The sequence below is a fragment of the Zingiber officinale genome, chromosome 7B (genome assembly GCF_018446385.1).
Source record: "Zingiber officinale cultivar Zhangliang chromosome 7B, Zo_v1.1, whole genome shotgun sequence".
Classification (NCBI taxonomy): Eukaryota; Viridiplantae; Streptophyta; class Magnoliopsida; order Zingiberales; family Zingiberaceae; genus Zingiber; species Zingiber officinale.
This window is the reverse complement of record NC_055999.1, coordinates 50,387,408-50,407,824: the sequence shown is the minus strand read 5'-3', so window position 1 is coordinate 50,407,824 and position 20,417 is coordinate 50,387,408. Positions and strand designations below refer to the sequence as shown.

General features: G+C 44.5%; 1 protein-coding gene across 1 annotated transcript; it reads left to right on the top strand.

Moving 5' to 3' along the window:
* Positions 1-19,338: 19,338 nt before the first annotated feature.
* Positions 19,339-19,848, top strand: LOC122004336. The gene is given in 3 exon segments (XM_042559242.1): positions 19,339-19,617; positions 19,682-19,717; positions 19,719-19,848. Coding segments are annotated over 3 exon segments (276 nt in total). The 5' UTR covers positions 19,339-19,507.
* The last annotated feature ends 569 nt before the right edge of the window (positions 19,849-20,417 follow it).

The following is a 20,417-nucleotide window of genomic DNA, read 5'->3' as shown; positions in this document are numbered from 1 at the left end:
AAGGGCCTCGCAGGAGACTGATGATGAAAGTGTCCTGATCCGGCTTTCTAGGGTCTGCACCAGGATGGTAATCACACTCTAGATAAACTGATTGATCTGCCTCCCGAGTGGAAGTACTTACTGAACCCGAACCAACGGACACGACTCTATCTATTTATAGGCCACCTGAGCGCGCATTAGGTAATTTCGACTTCTCTGCTTAAGCTCTCCTTAACAGTCGAGCCTACCTTTATGTCAGTCAGTTGAGGGTCACGAGTAGTGGAAGGGGTGGAAGTACGAGTTCAACTCTTTCGTCTTCTTTTGCCTTGAAGTTGTAGTGAAGGGAAGGGATGACTACCAGCACCGAAGGGAAGGTAGAAAGACCAGTCCCGAAGGGAAGCTCACCTTCATTCCTCACACCCTCGGGAACGGAATCCTACCCTTTTGATATGTCAGCCAAAGAGCCCAGATGGGACGGTCCGGTCAGATACTTAATTCTACCTCGTCTTCAGTACTCCCAGACCAGGGCTAGTCACTTTGGATCCCCATAAGTACGACAATCTCTCCTTCACTCTACAGGTTAGGGCAAAAGCTTATATCATATAATAAGTTATGAACGCTATCAACTCACTTAATCTTTTGAACAAGAACTTATGTCTGCTTCCTTTTTCCCTTAATCTCAGTCAACATCTCTTCACTCTCTTTCTCTTTTCTTTGGCTTTCCCTACCCTTTTCCATGCCCGTGATCTGAATCTTAAAGCACCTATGATCACTCCCATAGCAGATATTGTCTCTGATTGAGGAACTCAAGAGGACAGGCTCTTGCTGTACCCAACCTATCTGTTTTCTAAACCATCTCAGGTTAGACTTTGATATGTGCTTTCTATCAATATTTAATCCCAATTCTTCTTTTGTTTGGTGGATCCTTAATAGAAGTGCCAAAACAGAGGAGCGCCACTAGGCCACAAAATACAAGAGCCACTCGATGTCCTGCTTCAATTGTTAGATGGAAATTCTCTAGTATGACTACTTTGACTTTTGGCCTCGATGGATAGTTGACCCTGTCGTTATACTCGGCCCTTGCTAGCACCGTGTGTGTTCACTTTAAGTTCATATTTGTACGGAACTTTAGTACAGTACGAGCTGCTCACAGGAACATGAAGGATGGAAATAGCCAATTGCAGCAATATTTGCCGTTGTGAAGTGGACAGCACAGACTGAGAATTTAGGAGTTCCATTTCCATGTTAACATTTTAAATAACTAAATAGATGATGGGAGAAGCAAGAAACAACGAAGCTACAGATTCATTAGGAGCAGCTCACCACTCTTTTATTCTTTCACTCGGGACTCGAACTCAGTCTTAAGGGCATGCAACCTCGTCTCGGTAGGAGCCCTGGAAAGCTGCTGCCCAAGCGGTTCAGAATAGCTACAACTAATTTACTTATGGTTATGAGCCTGCTTAAGTTGATTTAATCCCATACGCGTAACTGAGCTAAACGAAGGTCAGACAAATTCACTCTTTTATTCTTCCTCATATTCATCAGAACTCCGGGCAAATTCTATATTTGATTTGTTTAGTGCCGAGTCCGATCCAGTTTCATTAGTCTGTTAGTTTGATCTGAGTCCGTATAAGTATAAGCAGTTGAAGTGCTTTTCTCTACGTGAGACCTGCAGCAGCATATTCGACGGTCTTTTCTCATACGAGCCTGTAAAATACCAAAAAATGGTGAATAATGATAAGGAAATTTTTAGGAATTTTTCTAGAATTTTTTGGAGACCGTATGGACGAGTTTACGGGGATAAAATTGAGCTCCAGGAGAGTCTGTTTAGGCTACCAATTTAAGCGAGGAAAAGTTTGATTTTTTTCCTTTTCCATTTTATTTTCCTATTTCTTTTCTTTTTTTCCCCGTGCCAGTGCCGAGCCCTTCTCCTCTCACGCTCGATCTTTTCCTAACCGGCGTCGGTTCCATCTTCTCCCCAAGCCCATCACTTCCTCTCCCACGCCATCAAGTCTCGGCGCGATCCACCGACCCTCCCTCTTCCCTTTGTGCTGCAGCCGACTGTCTTTCCTTTGCCGACACTTCACCTCTTCCTACGTCGCCATCTGATTGCTGTCACCAGCCGACCGCCACGACAGCACCGCTGGCTCCTCCTCTTGGCCCATTGCCGGTCGGCAACGCCTGCCGCCTACTGACGGTGACGCAGGCGAGCACCCACATATGTTGGTCGTGCCCTAGGTGTCACCCTCTTCTGATCTCTGCGTGCCAACGCTAAAGCCGCCGCAACCCTCTTCTTCTACCGAACTGATCTTCTGCCCTAGCATCAGCAACTAAGCCTTATTCCTCTATTCTCCTTGCTGCCGACGCCATTGGAGCCCTAGACTTCCACCACTGCCTGTGCGAGTTACAGGAGAGATTATTCAGTTGCTAATCACCAGAGGGGACCGAGCCTCATCCAAGCCCTAGTCTCATCCTCTGTTAAATCTCTGGCAGAGAGGAAGAGCTTGACATCGTTGCTGGTAAAGCATGTTTGGGTATTAGGGATTTGATTTTATGCTATGGTTGAATCCTAAATCTGATCCGTGATCTCCACTCTTGACCCCACCTTGATTCGAACAGTGTATGGGAATCCAGAAGAGAAGTGCTTGCTGTGGTGTTCTTGGTTCAGTACACTTAGTTCCGGCAGCAACGATTATTGGTTGTGGAGGGTTGTGAGGTAGAGGTATAGTGTGTTGTGGGTTGCTCTTTAATCTAGCAGCTCACCTTGGTTTCGGCAGGACATCCTTCCGACAACAATCTTTTTGGCTGTGAATAGAGGATTCAGATTCGGGACGAGCACATCCACATAGAGGTTGATTAGCTCGATCTACATTGGAGGCGGGTACCTCTTGACTTATCTTTTATGATATTGTCAATTGGATATGCATAGTATTTTATTGCTACAAGCAATGATCATGTTTACCTTTGGTATGTCACGGTTTGATACCCATAGCATGTTTTGTTTTGTCGCTTGTTATGTATCCATGTTTATACCTCGTGATTATTACCATGAGTACCTTAGTTCCTAGAGTAAGTGACATACCAGGCTTTACTGAGTTTAGGATTAGATTCTGGATTTTTATTATCTGGCATGTGTACCTATATTTTTATATCATATGCGATCTGTGTACCTAGACCCTTTTTCTTTGATCCATGTATATTGTTGGTACATATTTTATGGAGGTGGATATATTCAGGACCTAGGTTGTTATACCATAGAGGACCTGTATACCCTAGATATGTGGATTTGACTTACTGGTACTAGAGTACACATTTATATATATATATATATGGATTGGTTCAAGATATTGTCATGCTTAGTGTCATGCACCATTCGCATGATTGCATGCTGCGTGATAGGTTGCTCCATTATAGTAGAGCATATCGTCAGTTTCATCACTGTTCGGTGCTCCGCTGGGACGCTCATGGGTAGCGAGACGCAGCGTGGTAGCACGTTAGTTTGCTCGGTGGTGCTCCGTTGGTCCGCTCATGGGTAGTGTGACGCAGTGTGGTAGCACGCGCGGGATCCCTCCCCGTCATCGTGTACCGGGAGATGAGAGCATTGCGCTCCCCCACTTATGATTTGGGGTAGGAGGACAGGTGTACTCTGATAGCATCCCGTCCACTCGGTCACTCATTAGGAGTAGTGATGTCAGAGTGCACGGTTGTCACAGCCCTACCCACTCGGTCTCACCATTGTGTGTGAGATGGCTGACTGGCGTCAGGGGTGACCATGTCATAGGCATCATACGCATTGATGCATTTATTGCTTGTTCTTGCTGCATTTATTTGCTGCATTTAGTTGGATGCATATGTTTGACATGCATACAGGATTTATGACACTCTCAGTTTGACGACCCTTTTGTTCTGGATAGGAGTTCCTGGTGAGTACAACTTCCTCAGTTACCTTTCAGTTTTGTATTTTTCCTATATATGATTAGAAAGTTGTATTCCATGTTTATTGCTGTTAGATATATCTTACTAGGCATGTCTATTGGTATTCACTGAGTTGTTGAACTCACCCCCGAGGACACTATCTTTTCCAGGTACCAGGTTGTTTATGGTGTCACATGGAGTATCCTGTCTGCTGGTCCCCACGTCACATCAGAAGACCTGTCTCCGCTTGTGTTTATTATGTTTTGCTATACGAAATTTGTGTATTTGGCTTTGTGTTCCGGTTTTGTGTCTGGAGTGTTGAGTTGTTGTGTGGTGTAAGCCTAGCCGGTTAGCAGTCATGTATTTTGGTTTTCTATCATTTTTCTACTGTGTTTTGGTTTTAGTACAGCCGAGTGGGCTGAAAAATATATATATAACTGCATGGTTGTTGTATATTTTGTTCCAGCTGAGTGGGCTGATGATATAAACTACGTGGTTGTGTATATGTTCCAGACGTATGTGGCTGATGTATATTGTGCCTGTAGAAATGTTTCAGATTGTCACCCGTACATGGGAGATGCTGTCGAAATTTCTTCGGAGAGGGACTCCCCCAGGGCGTGACAATTTAGTGGTATCAGAACAAGTATACGATACTTGCTATGTGTTCTGGATTTTCGAGATTTATCTGATACCAATTTATTTGGTATCAGAAGAGCTCGGTTTACGAGCCTTATATTCCGTGTTTCGGATTTCGTGTTTTAGTTTTTTCGATGTGACTTTTCGGATTTTGGGACCTGGCAGCTGCAGGACTTCTCCAAGCTATAGGAGGTATGTTGGTACACTGTTATCCTACCTTTTTGTTAGTATATGCACCGTTGACTATTACATTTTATGACATGTATTATCATTCTTTATTAGTACCTGTCTAGTTGATATAGCATATATTTTATGAATTAGGTAAACCACTGATCATGGTCCACCCTAATAGAGATCAAGGATTTCGGTCTCAGGAGATTTTTCATATCATACCATAAGTAGTTTTAGCTTCTGTTACTACTAGCTGGTTAGGAGATGGAGGCACATACCAGCCTCTGCTATTATTAGCTGGATAGTGGGTAGTATCTACATATTCATGTTGACTTAGCCAGCAGTATACCATTTTATCTTAGTTAATTTCATAAGTAAATATTGATTTTACTCTTGTTAGATCGGTCAGTAGAATTCTGATTTACACATGTTGATTTGGGTAGTCATGGATCATTATATTTTACTTACTTGTGGAGGATTAATGTATTCGTGATTAGTTAGTAAATGACCGATTTAGTTTTGTTGATCCGATCAGTAGGGTATTGTCATACTCTATTTTAGAGGTTCGAATCTTTGGATTATTTGTGCTTAGTTAGGTACCTATAGCACATTTGAGTACATGTTTTGTACTGACGTGGAAAAGACTGAATAAGTCGTATACCATTATCGGTTTGGTCAGGCTATAGAGGATCGATGTATCCTATTCCATGTGGACTTTCATTTTAGACTGTATGTACCTAGTTGGATAACTTAGAAGGTAGCATAGGGAATGCCAGGTTGATTGGGTTAGATATACTGATTATTCATAGCTGTGCTGCATGTATATATGATTGTTATGTGTTGTAGGAGCCCTGCGATAGATTATCCGTTTGCAGGTAGTATTTGTATACATGTTCTGATATGGTTATTGCAGGTTCCTTGTGGATCATAGCTATGTAGTTAGGTATACGTGTCTGATTATTTTATTAGAGGTATCTTATCGATTTAAATCTGTGTCGTGGTATGTGCACATGGGTGTGAGTGTCTTATTGGAAGTATTTTGTCGATTACATCGGTGTTGTGATATGTACATATGTGTTTGGTGTGGTATCTGAGGTATCTTGTTGATTATGTTTGATTTGTGAGTGCACCTGGATTTAGTATGCTTTATTGGAAGTATATGTTGATTATACTCTTGGCATAGGTGTATATATGTCATGCGAGTGTTGTTTGAGGTGTATTATCGATTATACCTATGATGATTTATGGACACGGGTTCGGTATGTAATGTTGGAGGTGTCACACTGATTTATACCTGTGTTATGAGTATGTTTGGTGTGTACTAAATGGATGATTATGTCGATCATACATATGATGTGTGTGCACGTGTGCCAGGTGTATGGTTAGTAGCATCATGATGATTCTACCTATGTTGAATGTAGAGTGTTGAGTGTCTACATTCTGTTATTGGTTGTATTACCCTGTCAACTAAATTATTCTATTGGTGGGTGACCGACCCACTACGATGTTGAGAGAGTTGACAATGGATTTGATTTACTTACTAGGTTGTTATACCCTAGGCTACCCACAGTGATCTGTGGTAGTGTGACCTCATACAGTCACTAGTTGGATAGTGAGGTGCCTTAGACACTTATGTATTGTCTGTGGTGGAGCGTAGCTCCCACATATTATTGTTTGTTTGTGGTAGAGCATAGCTCCCACATATTTTAGATTTGGTTGTGGTGGAGCGTTGCTCTCACATATTGCGGATTGCTAGTAGCGGAGCATTGCTCCCATATTTATTGCAGATACATATTTCGGATTATTTGTGGTGGAGCGTTGCTCCCACATATGGAGGATTTCTGTGGTAGAGCGTTGCTCCCACATATGGTATTTCGAGTGATGGACATTGCTCTCACACTGGAGGATTTATTCTTTGGTTATTTATATCGTTTGTGATCAGATTCCTGACTAGTTGTCGGGGATCTTATGGTTAGGAATGTTTGTGATACGGACATTATGTGTCTTGGTTTTACCATTAGGTCTTGCGGAGCCTTAGATGTTTTCAGGGACTCGATGATTTTGGTATTCGTAAGATGCTTGGATCGGTTTCCATTGTCCTCGTTGACGATGTTGTGATCTATTTCGGATCTGAGATAAGTCACATACACCATCTTCGCATAGTTCTAGAGATGTTTCGATGGAAACGTCTGTATGTAAAGATCAGTAGTGCGTATTTTGGTTGTCTTCTGTGAGATGTTTGAGACACACGGTCACCAGTAGGAGTATACCGTGGTTCCACAGGAGCTAGAGGTTGTTACCGTTGGCAGTAGCCGAAATCAGTGCAGGAGATCCGCAGTCCTTGGGACTGGCAGGATATTACAGACCTTTCGTCGAGGGTTTCTCCCGCATAGCTATGTCACTGATACGCCTGACCAGGAAAGGCGTGAAATTCACGTGGTCCGAGGACTACGAGACCAGCTTCCAGGCGCTGAAGCGGAGATTAGTGTCGGCTCCGATTTTGATTTTTACCTTCTGGAGAGGACGGATTCGTGCTCTATACCGACGCGTCTTTTCAGGGTTTGGGCGCTGTTTTGATGCAGCACGGCAGGGTAGTCTCCTATGCTTCTCGACAGTTGAAGGAGCATGAGAAGAACTACACAGTTCATGATCTGGAGTTAGCCGCCATTATCTTTGCTTTGATGATTTGGTGACATCATCTGTACGGCATTACCTTTGAGATTCTTACAGATCATAAGAGTCTAAAATATATTTTCACCCAAAAGGGACTAAATCTCCGACAGAGGAGATGGATGGAGTTCCTGAAGGATTATGATTGTACCATTAGCTATCACCCGGGAAAAGCTAATGTGGTTGCCGATGCACTTAGCCGGAATTCCAGAGGGACTTTAGCTTGCCACCGAGTTGTGGTCACAGACTTGATTCAAGGTTTCTTCGAGTTGGGCCTTGAGGGGTAGGGACAGACAGAGAAGGGTATTCTGGTTACCATGGTTGCTCAATCGTCGATCAGGACGAGGATTTGAGAAGCTCAGGCTGGTGATTAGCATTTGCAGTTCATTGGCAGCCTGATAGCTTCCGGGTAGCAGACCGAGTTCACACGAGATGAGGAGGGTATTATATACTTCCGAGGCAGATTATGCGTATCTCAGTCTCATCTGGTCTTACAGGAGCTACTTCAGGAGGCTCATTGCTCTCGATTTGCGATCCACCCAGGCGTGCACGATGTATTCCACGTATCTATGCTGAGAAGATACATATCCAACCCGACGCATGTGCTGACAGATATATCAGTTCTCCTTTAGCCTTACGTTACTTATGAGGAGGTTCCGGTACAGATTCTGAACCGGAAAGAACGTCAGTTGCGGAACAAGACTATCCGACTGGTTAAAGTCGGATGGCAGCATCATTCGGATGAGAAGGCTACCTGGGAACTCGAGGAAACTGTCCGAGCTCGATACCATCTTTTCACTTGAGGTATGTGATTTAATTTACCGTTCAGCATTTATACTCTTTACCTGTTGTTAGTATTTGCTCATAGTAGATAACAAAATTTGGGGACCAAATTTTTATTAGTGGGGGAGAATGTAAAATACCGAAAAATGGTGAATAATGATAAGGGAATTTTCTGGAATTTTTAGGAATTTTTCGGAGACCGTATGGACGAGTTTACGGGGATAAAATTGAGCTCCAGGAGAGTCTGTTTAGGCTACCCATTTAAGCGAGGAAAAGTTTGATTTTTTTCCTTTTCCTTTTTATTTTCCTATTTCTTTTCTTTTTTTCCCCGTGCCAGTGCCGAGCCCTTCTCCTCTCACGCTCGATCTTTTCCTAACCGGCGCGCCGGTTCCTTCTTCCCCCAAGCCCGATCCTTCCTCTCCCTCACAAACTCTCGGCACCGACCTCTCCCTTCTTCCCTTTGTGCTCAGCCGACGTCTTCACAGCCCACTCCTCGTCGCCATCTGATTGCTGTCACCAGCCGACCGCCACGACAGCACCGCTGGCTCCTCCTCTTGGCCCATTGCCGGTCGGCAACGCCTGCCGCCTACTGACGGTGACGCAGCCGAGCACCCACATATGTTGGTCGTGCACTAGGTGTCACCCTCTTCTGATCTCTGCGTGCCAACGCTAAAGCCGCCGCAACCCTCTTCTTCTACCGAACTGATCTTCTGCCCTAGCATCAGCAACTAAGCCTTATTCCTCTATTCTCCTTGCTGCCGACGCCATTGGATCCCTAGACTTCCACCACTGCCTGTGCGAGTTATTGGAGAGATTATTCGGTTGCTCATCACAAGAGGGGACCGAGCCTCCTCCAAGCCCTAGTCTCATCCTCTGTTAAATCTCTGGCAGAGAGGAAGAGCTTGACATCGTTGCAGGTAAAGCATGTTTGGGTATTAGGGATTTGATTTTATGCTATGGTTGAATCCTAAATCTGACCCGTGATCTCCACTCTTGACCCCACCTTGATTCGAACAGTGTATGGGAATCTAGAAGAGAAGTGCTTCTTGTGGTGTTCTTTGTTTATTACATCTAGTTCCGGCAGCAACGATCATTAGTTGTGGAGGGTTGTGAGGTAGAGGTATAGTGTGATGTGGGTTGCTCTTTGATCTTGCAGCTCACCTTGGTTTCGGCAGGACATCCTTCCGGTAGCAATCTTTTTGGCTGTGAATTGAGGATTCGGATTCGGGACGAGCACATCGACATAGAGGTTGATTAGCTCGATCTACATTGGAGGCGGGTACCTCTTGACTTATCTTTTATGATATTGTCAATTGGATATGCATAGTATTTTATAGCTACAAGCAATGATCATATTTGCCTTTGGTATGTCACGGTTTGATACCCATAGCATGTTTTGTTTTGTCGCTTGTTATGTATCCATGTTTATACCTCGTGATTATTGCCATGAGTACCTTAGTTCCTAGAGTAAGTGACATACCTTTCTTTACTGAGTTTAGGACTAGATTCTGGATTTCTATTATCTGGCATGTGTACCTATATTTTTATATCATATATGATCTGTGTACCTAGCCCCTTTTTCTTTGATCCATGTATATTGTTGGTACATATTTTATGGAGGTGGATATGTTCAGGACCTAGGTTGTTATACCATAGAGGACCTGTATACCCTAGATCTGTGGATTTGACTTACTGGTACTAGAGTACACATTTATATATATATATGGATTGGTTCAGGATATTGTCATGCTTAGTGTCATGCACCATTCGCATGATTGCATGCTGCGTGATAGGCTGCTCCATTATAGTAGTGCATATCGCCAGTTTTATCACTGTTCGGTGCTCCGCTGGGACGCTCATGGGTAGCGAGACGCAGCGTGGTAGCACGTCAGTTTGCTCGGTGGTGCTCCGTTGGTCCGCTCATGGGTAGTATGACGCAGCGTGGTAGCACACCGGGATCCCTCCCCGTCATCATGTACTGGGAGATGAGAGCATTGCGCTCCCCCACTTATGATTTGGGGTAGGAGGATAGGTGTACTCCGACAGCATCCCGTCCACTCGGTTACTCATCAGGAGTAGTGACGTCAGAGTGCACGGTTGTCACAGCCCTACCCACTCGGTCTCACTATTGTGTGTGAGATGGCTGACTGGCGTCAGGGGTGACCATGTCATTGGCATCATACGCATTGATGCATTTATTGCTTGTGCTTGCTGCATTTGGTTGGATGCATATGTTCGACATGCATACAAGATTTATGACACTCTCGGTTTGACGACCCTTTTGTTCTGGATAGGAGTTCCTAGTGAGTACAGCTTCCTCAGTTACCTTTCAGTTTTGCATTTTTCCTATATATGAATAGAAAGCTGTATTCCATGTTTATTGCTGTTAGATATATCTTACTACGCATGTCTATTGGTATTCGCTGAGTTGTTGAACTCACCCCCGTGGACACTATCTTTTCTAGGTACCAGGTTGTTTATGGTGTCGCTTGGAGTATCCTATCTACTAGTCCCCACATCATATCAGAAGACCTGTCTCCGCTTGTGTTTATTATGTTTTGCTATACGAAATTTGTGTATTTGGCTTTGTGTTCCGGTTTTGTGTCTGGAGTGTTGAGTTGTTTTGTGGTGTAAGCCTAGCCGGCTAGCAGTCATGTATTTTGGTTTTCTATCATTTTTCTGCTGTGTTTTGGTTTTAGTACATCTGAGTGGGCTGAAAAATATATATATAACTGCGTGGTTGTTTTATATTTTGTTCCAGCCGAGTGGGCTGATGATATAAACTGCGTGGTTGTGTATATGTTCCAGCCGTATGTGGCTGATGTATATTGTGCCTGTAGAAATGTTTCAGATTGTCACCCGTACAGGGGAGATGCTGCCGAAATTTCTTCGGGCAGGGACTCCCTCGGGGTGTGACAGAGCCACTCCTAATATAAAGAACTCGTCCCCCTCGGGAGAGGACAGACCTCTTATTGAACACAGGGCACACTCTGAAGATCCCCTGCTTCTTAATGAACTACGTCCTTTCCGGCAGTTTGGTTGAATTTCGTCCCCTAGTCTACTTGTGCGCCCTGTATTCTGAAAAGAAAGCGAAGAATAGGATTTCATTGATGCGACATCTAGAACTGGACGTGCCACGTCATTTGAATCAAGGCAAGCCCAACAGAAAAGGGAATAAGGGGCGTATTAGACTTGAGAGAGCAGATAGGCTCATTGCCCTGGAACTAATCAATCTGCTTCGACCGATAGAGCTGAACCCAGCTAAGAGCTTTGAATTACGGGTTGACGACCAAGTTTCTTTTAAAGAAAGCAATTCTCGAATCCCGCATGGTGAGTGGACAAGCAAGCTGTAACGAATGGGAATCCGCCTATCTTTGTTCTGCATTCATTGATCTGGAACAAATGTACGTGACCTACTACTTCACATATGCAATGAATCACTAATCACTGCTTATCCCCCCGTCTAGGGACCTTCTGCATTTAGTAGTGACAAGTTGGCGTGGAAGAGTTTGACAACCAGCACTACGCTTGGCTTGGAGACCCGGGTACAGGTAGAAGAGGTAGAGGTACAAAACATGTGAGTCAGTGCCCGGACCAGGAGAGGTAGGGACAAGATTCCAAAGGATCTCGACACCTAAGGAGAGGTAAACGAATTGGTACCTAAATCCTAGTTAGCTTCTGCCACCTATGCTGCTTCCCCTGCTGATAGGTGATCAACGTACACTAGTGCTTTTTTTTTGCTGTTGTCTCTGCCACAGCAGCGCCTCTGCTGGTTTGTTTGGATGCTCCAACGTGTGCTTCAACCGGTGTATACAAGAGAAATTTCAATTGAAAAAGACAACAAATGGAATTGAAATTGCCGAAACCCCATGCCAACATTTCATTCAATGTTTGGCCGTCCAGCGAATGCTCGTTCTGTTGTCATACAGAATCGGAAGCCCTTCTCTAATCTAATAGGGCCGATCCGTCGGAAAGAAGACAGAACGGACTGGATCGGACAAAGAAAAGAAAAATCGTCAAATTTAGCACTAACTTGATGGAATGCATATATGAGGAACCATGACATTTCTGGGTTGTCACGGAAGAAGTTGAAAACTAGAATTCGCAAGCAATTCTATCCCATTGGGTTTGCCATAACTGACCTTTTAAGTAAGGGTTTAACGGGATGCCTCCCGCCAACCAGAACTCAAAGACCAGAGGTGAACGCTGTAATGGCGCAGAGAGAAAGACTCTCAACCTCGTCCAAATCTTAGAGTTCAATGATGGAGAGGTAAGTCTGCCACGAACTTGATACCCGGCTCCTACTACTGATGAATGAGTCAGTGAGTGAAGTACGGATTGAGGAGCAAGGTGAGTACTACCGATCAGTAAGTGCAAGTGTCTCCGTTGACCCCACACACAACTAAGGCAAATGAAGAACAGTAGTTCGCAACAAGCGTTGCCAATCCTCCAATCGAGCAGTCTAGCCAACCCTTGCTTGCGTGCAAGCCGGATCCAACTGATCCAAGCCGGAAGAATACGACGATATCACTGCCCCGTCACCGAGCGAAGAAGCAGGAAGCGGTTCGAAAGAGTCCTGTTTATGAACTCACTCCCCTTTTTCCCACTTTCTTGTCGAGGGGGGCTAGAGGAGACGGGAGCTACCCACGTGAGCTCACCATCTTCGTTCTGAAGCTTAAGAAGGAAATCGAATGGATCGAATTTCACTAATAGCAACTCTTTCTTAGTTTAAAGAAAGGTCTTGGCACTGAATAAAGATCAGATTGAGCGAGAACCCTTTCTGATTCCCCTGCCCCCAGGAGTGTGCCTCTTACTCGCTTCTGGCTTTCTGCCTGCACGCTACTATTTCCTCACTCGGAGCCCTTGACTTCAAATCATAATGCGACCTATAGCTTCGGGTTCCACATGAGCCTTAGGACAAAAAAGAGTATAAATGGATCAAGAAGGGCAGTTGAACTCATGGCGAGCCTTCTCAAGCAGCTGCTTATACTCCTGCATATTCACGACTAATGGTAGCAAGATAGTGTGGATGCTTTTCACATCCGATCAACAACTTCTGCCTGCGTTCGATCACTCTCAGCATTCCCAAACACAACGAGCTCCTCTGTTGCGACTGCAGCTGCTGTGAAACCTATTCGTTCGTCACCCCACCAAAGCATATGGATTGGGACGAAACATTCGTTAGTCACTAAAACCACGGGAACGGATGGCTTTCTGGTTGCACCTGTCCCAAGCTTACTGTCCCTCTTTCCTGCTCTTCCCCTGTAGTAAAGTCGAAAAGACCAATTCTGTCTTGGGGTGTTAAGCTTCATCCGGCTCCAAGCCCAGGGCTTCAAATCAACTAGAGTAAGTCGACACTTCTAAGTATGATTCTGCAGTTCTCGCTTCAACTTATTTGGTTGAATATACGACGGTATGAACACGCTCCTTCCCTTTGGGCAAAAAGCCATTGAAATAAGACCCCTTCCTCTTGGGAAAGAACATATGAGACATGATACCCCTTTGAAACCAATTGAAAGAGCCCTTCTTATTGGAAACCAATTATGACCTTTGTACCACCAGAGACCTCTGACCTTCTTCCCGTCCCACAGTCGAACTCGTAAGCTTACCAGACACAGATATAGTGTCTCACGCTTTTACTCCCAAACAACATGAACAAAATACATATGCCCTCGGAAGATTTACAAAAGGCTAAGCCTCATTCGTGGCTGGCTAGTCTATCTTCACAGTTGAACTCCTGTACGTACCATTGCTCGAACTCCCATAGCCAACCAGATCAACATCAACGCTTCTTACAGGCCGCTCTGAGAGATCTCATCTGAGGGATAATGATCATCCCTCTTTGGTAGCATCATGAGCAGCTGGGCGTGCAGAGCAAGCCAGTCAGAGTCCAAAAACCGTCTTTCTGAGGAATATGATCCCAAGATGGTGAAGAAAGATCGGCACTATGATGACTACTACCGAGATGACTACCGACGGGCAGGTGCGAAAAGCGGTGGACAACCCCAGGTTTCTAACATAAACGTAACCTCTATGGTAGGCCTCCCCAGAATAAGGAATTAACAACATGGCGAGCTGCTCCTCCCGACAAGGGTACTACGGTCTGCAAGCTCCAATTCAAGTCGCTCCCATTTGTGCATGTCTCCAAGGCCGATCTCCTTGGATCTCTTTCATCTGAATAAGGTATGGCGCGGCGCCTCCCCTGTGCCCTCCATTCCGAAGGAATGGTATGCGGGTCTTCCTCAAAGCAAGACCCTATGAATCTGGCCTCAAGCGTGCTTCCGTTTCGTGGTCTTCCAGCTCGGTGGTGGTTTTCTTTTCCTGGATCCTTGAAAAAGGCGGGTGTTGGGCTTTTTAGGAGAATCAAACTCTGTAACTAAATTAAACTAGATGAATGCCGCTTTGCGATATCGATTCCGCGAGTACTAGACTTAGGATTACAGAAGCCACTAACACGGAAGCGGCTTTCATTCTATTACTAGGAGCGAAATTGAGGGGATCATTTCCAGTTTAGAAAAGTGTTCTCTGACCTGATTATTGATTGGTTCCCCGAAGTCGCAAGGGCTGCTGACATGATGCTCGTTACAAACACCTGATCTATAAAGGTCTCTTTAACGAGCCTTGCTATGTCAGGTGGTGAGCAAAGGCTCTTCTTATGACCTTCTAGTAGCTGCTCCGGAACAAGGATCCACCAAGCGCTGAAACCGATCAATAAAGAAACTAGCGTTACGACTCTGATATCTTTGAAATAAGAATAAACTATTGCATCCGAAAGTTGAAATTCCTTTATTCTAGAGGATTTCTTGGTGACACCCTCTAATCCTACGCCCCTCTCTGGGGACCTTCACAATGGCCTCCTTCTTTGCCCCCGGCCAAAAACTAAAGAGGGGTTCCCCGGTAGTTGGTGAATAGCAGCGGCCAGCGGTTTCCAAACCCATACTGGATTTCACTCCTTTTCCAACTAAAAAAATGGTTGTCTTTCCAGTTTGAAAAGAAGAAAGGCCCTCTTCCTATGGGTTCACGTGCTAAGGCTCAACTCGAAAATGCTCTTTTTTCAAGAGAGAGGCGCATTAATCACGCTTTGAAGGAGGGAAGTAGTGGAGTAGGAGAGGTAAAGATGGACGATAGAGAACAAAGGATGAGAAAACTCTCGTCCGTTCCTATCCTAGTAGCTAGATTGTTGCTGTCTTCTCTTTGGCAGTGGGATGGGGCGAGGATTGCCCATTAACTTCCTTACCTGCACTGGTAGTTTAGTAAGGACTTCTTAGCTTGTTCTATTCCCTAGCAGCCCTTCTCATCGCGGGAGTTGGGCTGGGGCGTTAACTAAGTACTAAAGCTGCTGGAGCGGCTGCCTTCGTTGATTAAAGTAAAGGACCTGGGGTCTAGCGCTTTTGTTTTGTGGGAATACCTATTTTGAATATGGATATCAATGACTAAAGTCTCTTCCCACGGGCGCCCGAAAGAAAAAGAAAGAGAGTTAGATCCGAGAGTGAATTAGAGACATTATCTCACAGATGAAAGAAAAGAGGTCACTTGTTTAAGTCACAATCGTAGAGACCGAGAAGAGTTTGCAGTGAAAATTCTCCCTCTGATCGTACACCTTATTTTGATAGTAAATAACCCAAGCACTTGCACTAACACGAAATATTGCCCTCGAGCACTCTTCACTCAACTAAGCCTTTCCCTTTCTCGGGACTAGATGGTATGGGTCGGATTTTAGAAAATAAAATTGATCCAAGGATTGTTCATACACCCTTGCTACTTCCTGGTCGGCTATGACAACATCGTCCCCAAGAACCGTGTATTTAGTAAGCTTCTCACTTGTTCTGCACACCGCCATAAATATATTTGGTGGGTAAGTGCGAAGAGAGGCTATGAGGACAAATAGCCTAGTGGTTGACCAGCCACGGTCTCTATATGGCTCCCTTTGGGAAGGGAAGAGGACTAGCTGTTTAACTAATTTCTTTCCACATTCTCAACATCTGGTTGATGCAATCCTTGACTAGATCTTTCACTAAAAAGTGCTTCGATCGATGAGATTGATATAATCAAATCTTTCATTGAAAGACAGAATCCAGATATGGGCTTACTATATTATACAGTGGATTCATTACATTCCGCCTGAGGAGATACCCGACTTCTTTGGCTTTCGTTTAGCCAACTAGTGAATGCCTGAGAAGGGGGGCTCTTGTGCTTCACTGGATAAAAGTACTAGTCTACCGCTTTCAATACAGCGAGACTTCGCCGATTGAGAATATACTTTGAATAGATAGTCAGAATAAGGCATTTTGACTCTCTACGTAGTGGGCTTGGAAGGAAGCAGAATCTCCTTCGGTTTACCAGATGGTTAGTAGGTGGTATAGGTTAATTTGAAGGGAAAGGGTATAGGAATTCTCTTAAACAGAAGAAAAGTGCCTTTCATTGGTAGTAAGCCATGTTAGGAGGGGTAATGGGTATATAACTCGAATTGAGAGGATCATAGGGCTTTTTTGCCCATGAGCTAGAATATCAAAGAAAGAAGGTTGGGCTTTGGCTAGAATCAAACTGAAACTCCAACTTATCAAACCCCAAGGACTGCAACTCCATCAAAGGTAGAAGCAATTGAAAGGAATGCGACTCTTGCAACTCAAACCTCAAGGAAGGCAGGAGCTCGCTCTGGAAGATATATAAGGGTGCTAGCTCAAGCAATAGGTGTAGAAAGTCAATCCAGTACTCAAAGTAGGGCGTTTAGCAGCTAGTCATTCAATACAAGGTATAAGAGCAAATTCATTGAGCTCGACTCAACTAAACTAAGGGGAAGCGTGCCAAAGGCTTTAAACGATCGGGTCAAAGGAATGAGTCTATGAAGGCAGAGGTTTGTTTACCAGCTGTAATATGAGTAAAGCAAGGACCATGGTACTAAGCTAGGACGCAAGGGAAACAGTAGAGAGGGTAGCAGTGGGTAGAAGGAATAGAGCAGCTAGGAATAAGTCAACCAATAAGGTGCAAAGGGCATTCTTTTTCGATCCAGGTAATTCATTGAGCAAGGAAGGACTAGCAGGATAAGATTATGCTATTGAACTATAAATTGATATTACAGGCACTACTTGAAGGCAGTAGGCAAAAAGGTAGAAGATCTTTGCTATTCCTAGGGTTGAGGCTAGCTCTAAGAAGAGGTTTGGGAGTAGTTGATAAGCAGAGGTAGCTTGGCATTCTCTCAATAGAAGGAAGCGGAAATGGTCAAACTCTAGGGTAGGGGCGAAGGAACTAGAGATCTCACCCAGGAATCAAACGTCGGTGGGTGCTTACAGGAACTTCAGGAAAGGCAATAGCAAGGCTTCTCAGTGTGAAAAGCGAAAGAAAGCAAACAAAAAATCAAGGCAAGCCCATAACTTCTCATTGGTGGCGAAGGAGTTGACTTCTTTGATCCTACATATGGGACTGATAGAAGAGGATAGTTCACTTGCTTATTAGAGTAAGTAGAGAACGAACGCTTTTTGCCCAAGAGGGAGAGTTGGGGAAGAAGTATACCATACCCTGTGTTTTTTCGAACATTCTTTCTTGAGGTCAGTCGGCTGAATTGATTGACTATGAAGGACAGCCACAGGAGCGGAGCAGCTTCGCCGTCTAGGGAATGGAGCAAAACGCCACTATCTACACTCTTTCTTTAGTAGCCAGACTAGTAGAGACTGGATTAGCGATCAAAGGGACCACTATCTAGGCTAGCCGGGGGCGGAATTCAATTCCACTCGACCACTTCATTGGGGTAGGGAGAGGTTCATGCCCCAGTACGTATGCGATAGAGTATACAGATACTTGAATTGCCCTGAAATCATCAAAGAAAGCAAGGGCAAATCAAAGCTTGATCTTGATGTCATTAAAGAAGCAACCAAAAGAGCAAGTTGAGGGCTGAAAGCCTTAGATTCGATCTATCCCTTCTGAGTGAGACGAAGTCCCACTAGAGAAGACGGTAATGGAATCGGGGATCACAGAAGCTTTCATCCACTATCTAATCGGAATCAGGAAAGCAAGGTGGAAGAGCTGAGTGGTAAGACTCGTTTACTACATAATAGAAAAAAAGGGGTCTAAAAGCAGCCATTAGATATCAAATTCTCCACCTTGAACTTCTATTCGCAGAAAAAGCCTTGTGATCAAGAGCACGTCTTCTTTTCGACCATACCAGAGGGGTCAGAGCGGAAAAGCTCAACCAAAGGAGGCCCACGGAGCGGTAGTATATCCTTAGATAGAGGAGCTACTCTAATAGCTTATGGGAGCTACTTGGCACCTATCGAAAGGAAGTCATCTCCATCTCATCTCATTGAAACAGCAGGTAGGGGACCGGATCTCGTAGCTACCCTATAAGATAAGAGTTTGATTCTTCCTCTCTATTCTACTTAGACCCGGGTTTCACAGAGGGCTCCTATTGACCTCCTAGAGGGGAGCTTAGTATATGGAATCCCATCTGTCGTGAAGAGGATAGGAAGGCATCAAAAGAGCATGCGGGTCTCGTCACTACTCTACTTCCATCCAATATCCTAGTCTAAGTCGACTACTTACTCAAAAAAGATCAAATTTCGAAAATAACGTAATTGAGCGCTGCCTATCCACTCGCTCGAACGAACCATCGCACTGACGCGATTGTGAATCCCGTTTGCGGCTCGAAAAGATAGTTCACTCCACTTTCGAGAACATGAAGATTCTAAAAGGGCAAATAATTGATGAAATGGGACCGAGAAGACAACCCACCGCTAGGGCTTGCTTTGCTCTCGCTCCGCTTGCTCCCACCTGTATTATTCCCACTATAGTCAAGATTTTTTGAAAGTTTCCATTCAGTTCGCTTTCGGAAAACTTGCTGGTCGTGGATTAGTTCGTTCTGCGCCGCCAGCAGCCTAAAATAAAGAAGGTTGATCTCTTTTGTTGAGGCTGCATGAATTTATTCAACTTGACACGTGGGAAGGACTGACTCTCCTAGTGGCTCGGCTTGGTCTCGCTCCCTTCCCTCACTATTCCTCCCCACTCAAAAGAGCTCACTTCCGCAAGGTTTCAAACTTGAGTTTTTAGAAGGTCTTGATTAAAGGAAGAAAGCCCGTAAAGTAACAACATTTCAAAGTCGGAAATCCACAGTACTGGAAATTCTTCCAAGAAGGCAGGTATCCTTATTTTTGAAGAAACTAGACCACCCCTCCAACGCAAAGCAAGAGAGGCTAGCGAATAAGCAGACGAGGACTCTACTATCCAAAGACAGCTGCTACTGGAGAAGAAAGACTCAGGAGTGGAACGGAGCGGAAGAGTTAAGGAAAAAGGCTCTAGAGAGAAGGGTTTAGTAAGCTAGAGATTTAGAATTAGTCTTTGTTCCAGAGGGGAATGAGTGTTGATGGATTACCCACGGGTAAGCAAAGATTTGAATTCGAGATTGGCAGAGAAAGGGCCCGTGCGAGCACGAACTAAAGGAAGGTTGCAAGCCGAAGTGTACAAATCTCATAGGTCAATATCCGCTCAATCTATGTTAGCAGCTTCAGTAGGATTCTGGTCTTTTCTTTCCTGCGAATGGGGAAGTCCGGATCAAACCGTCGAAAGAGAAGCCATCTCAGTCTAAATGGAAGTAGACCAAGTAGTTTTATAGGAAGAAATGTGAAAGTAGGGGCTGCTAAGCGTCCAAACCCAGAATTCATTGAAAATGGAGTTCTTGGTACCGGCCAAACAGAAATAATATGAATAGCGAGCCTGCACTATATTTCTTGATTGGAAAGAAGGGACTCTCCAAAGAGAGGCCCGAGCGGAATGAAGTTGTGCTAAATGAATGAGTTGTCCTAAATGCCCCTTGTTAGCTGTCGCAGGAAGTGAAACAAACTCGACCAAAGGACAAGTCTGTTCCTGCTTCATTTTCTGTTCCCGATTCAATCTTCACCTTTCCTGAATGAAGAAAGAGAGTGAAAGAGAAGAGATCAGTGCAATAAGAGGGGAGAGAAACTGTCTTCATTCGGTTCGTCAGAAGAAAGCCGAGAAAAGAAATAGGAAGAGCATTATGCAAGCAACTAATTAAGTAAATAGTTGCTATCACCACCTCGAGCAGTAAAACAAAGTCGTTACGGCTATGTTACTAATATGGACAGCTATGAATGGTATTCATTGACAGGAGTGACCGCTTTCTAGTCGTAGTTGGTACCGCCCCTGTTCACTTCAGCATGCAAGGAAGACCTTCGGGAAGAATCAAAGTTTTGATCCTCTGCAAAGCTATCAATGCTTTATTCAAGATCTTTAGCAGTCGATCGTTCATTCTCCCT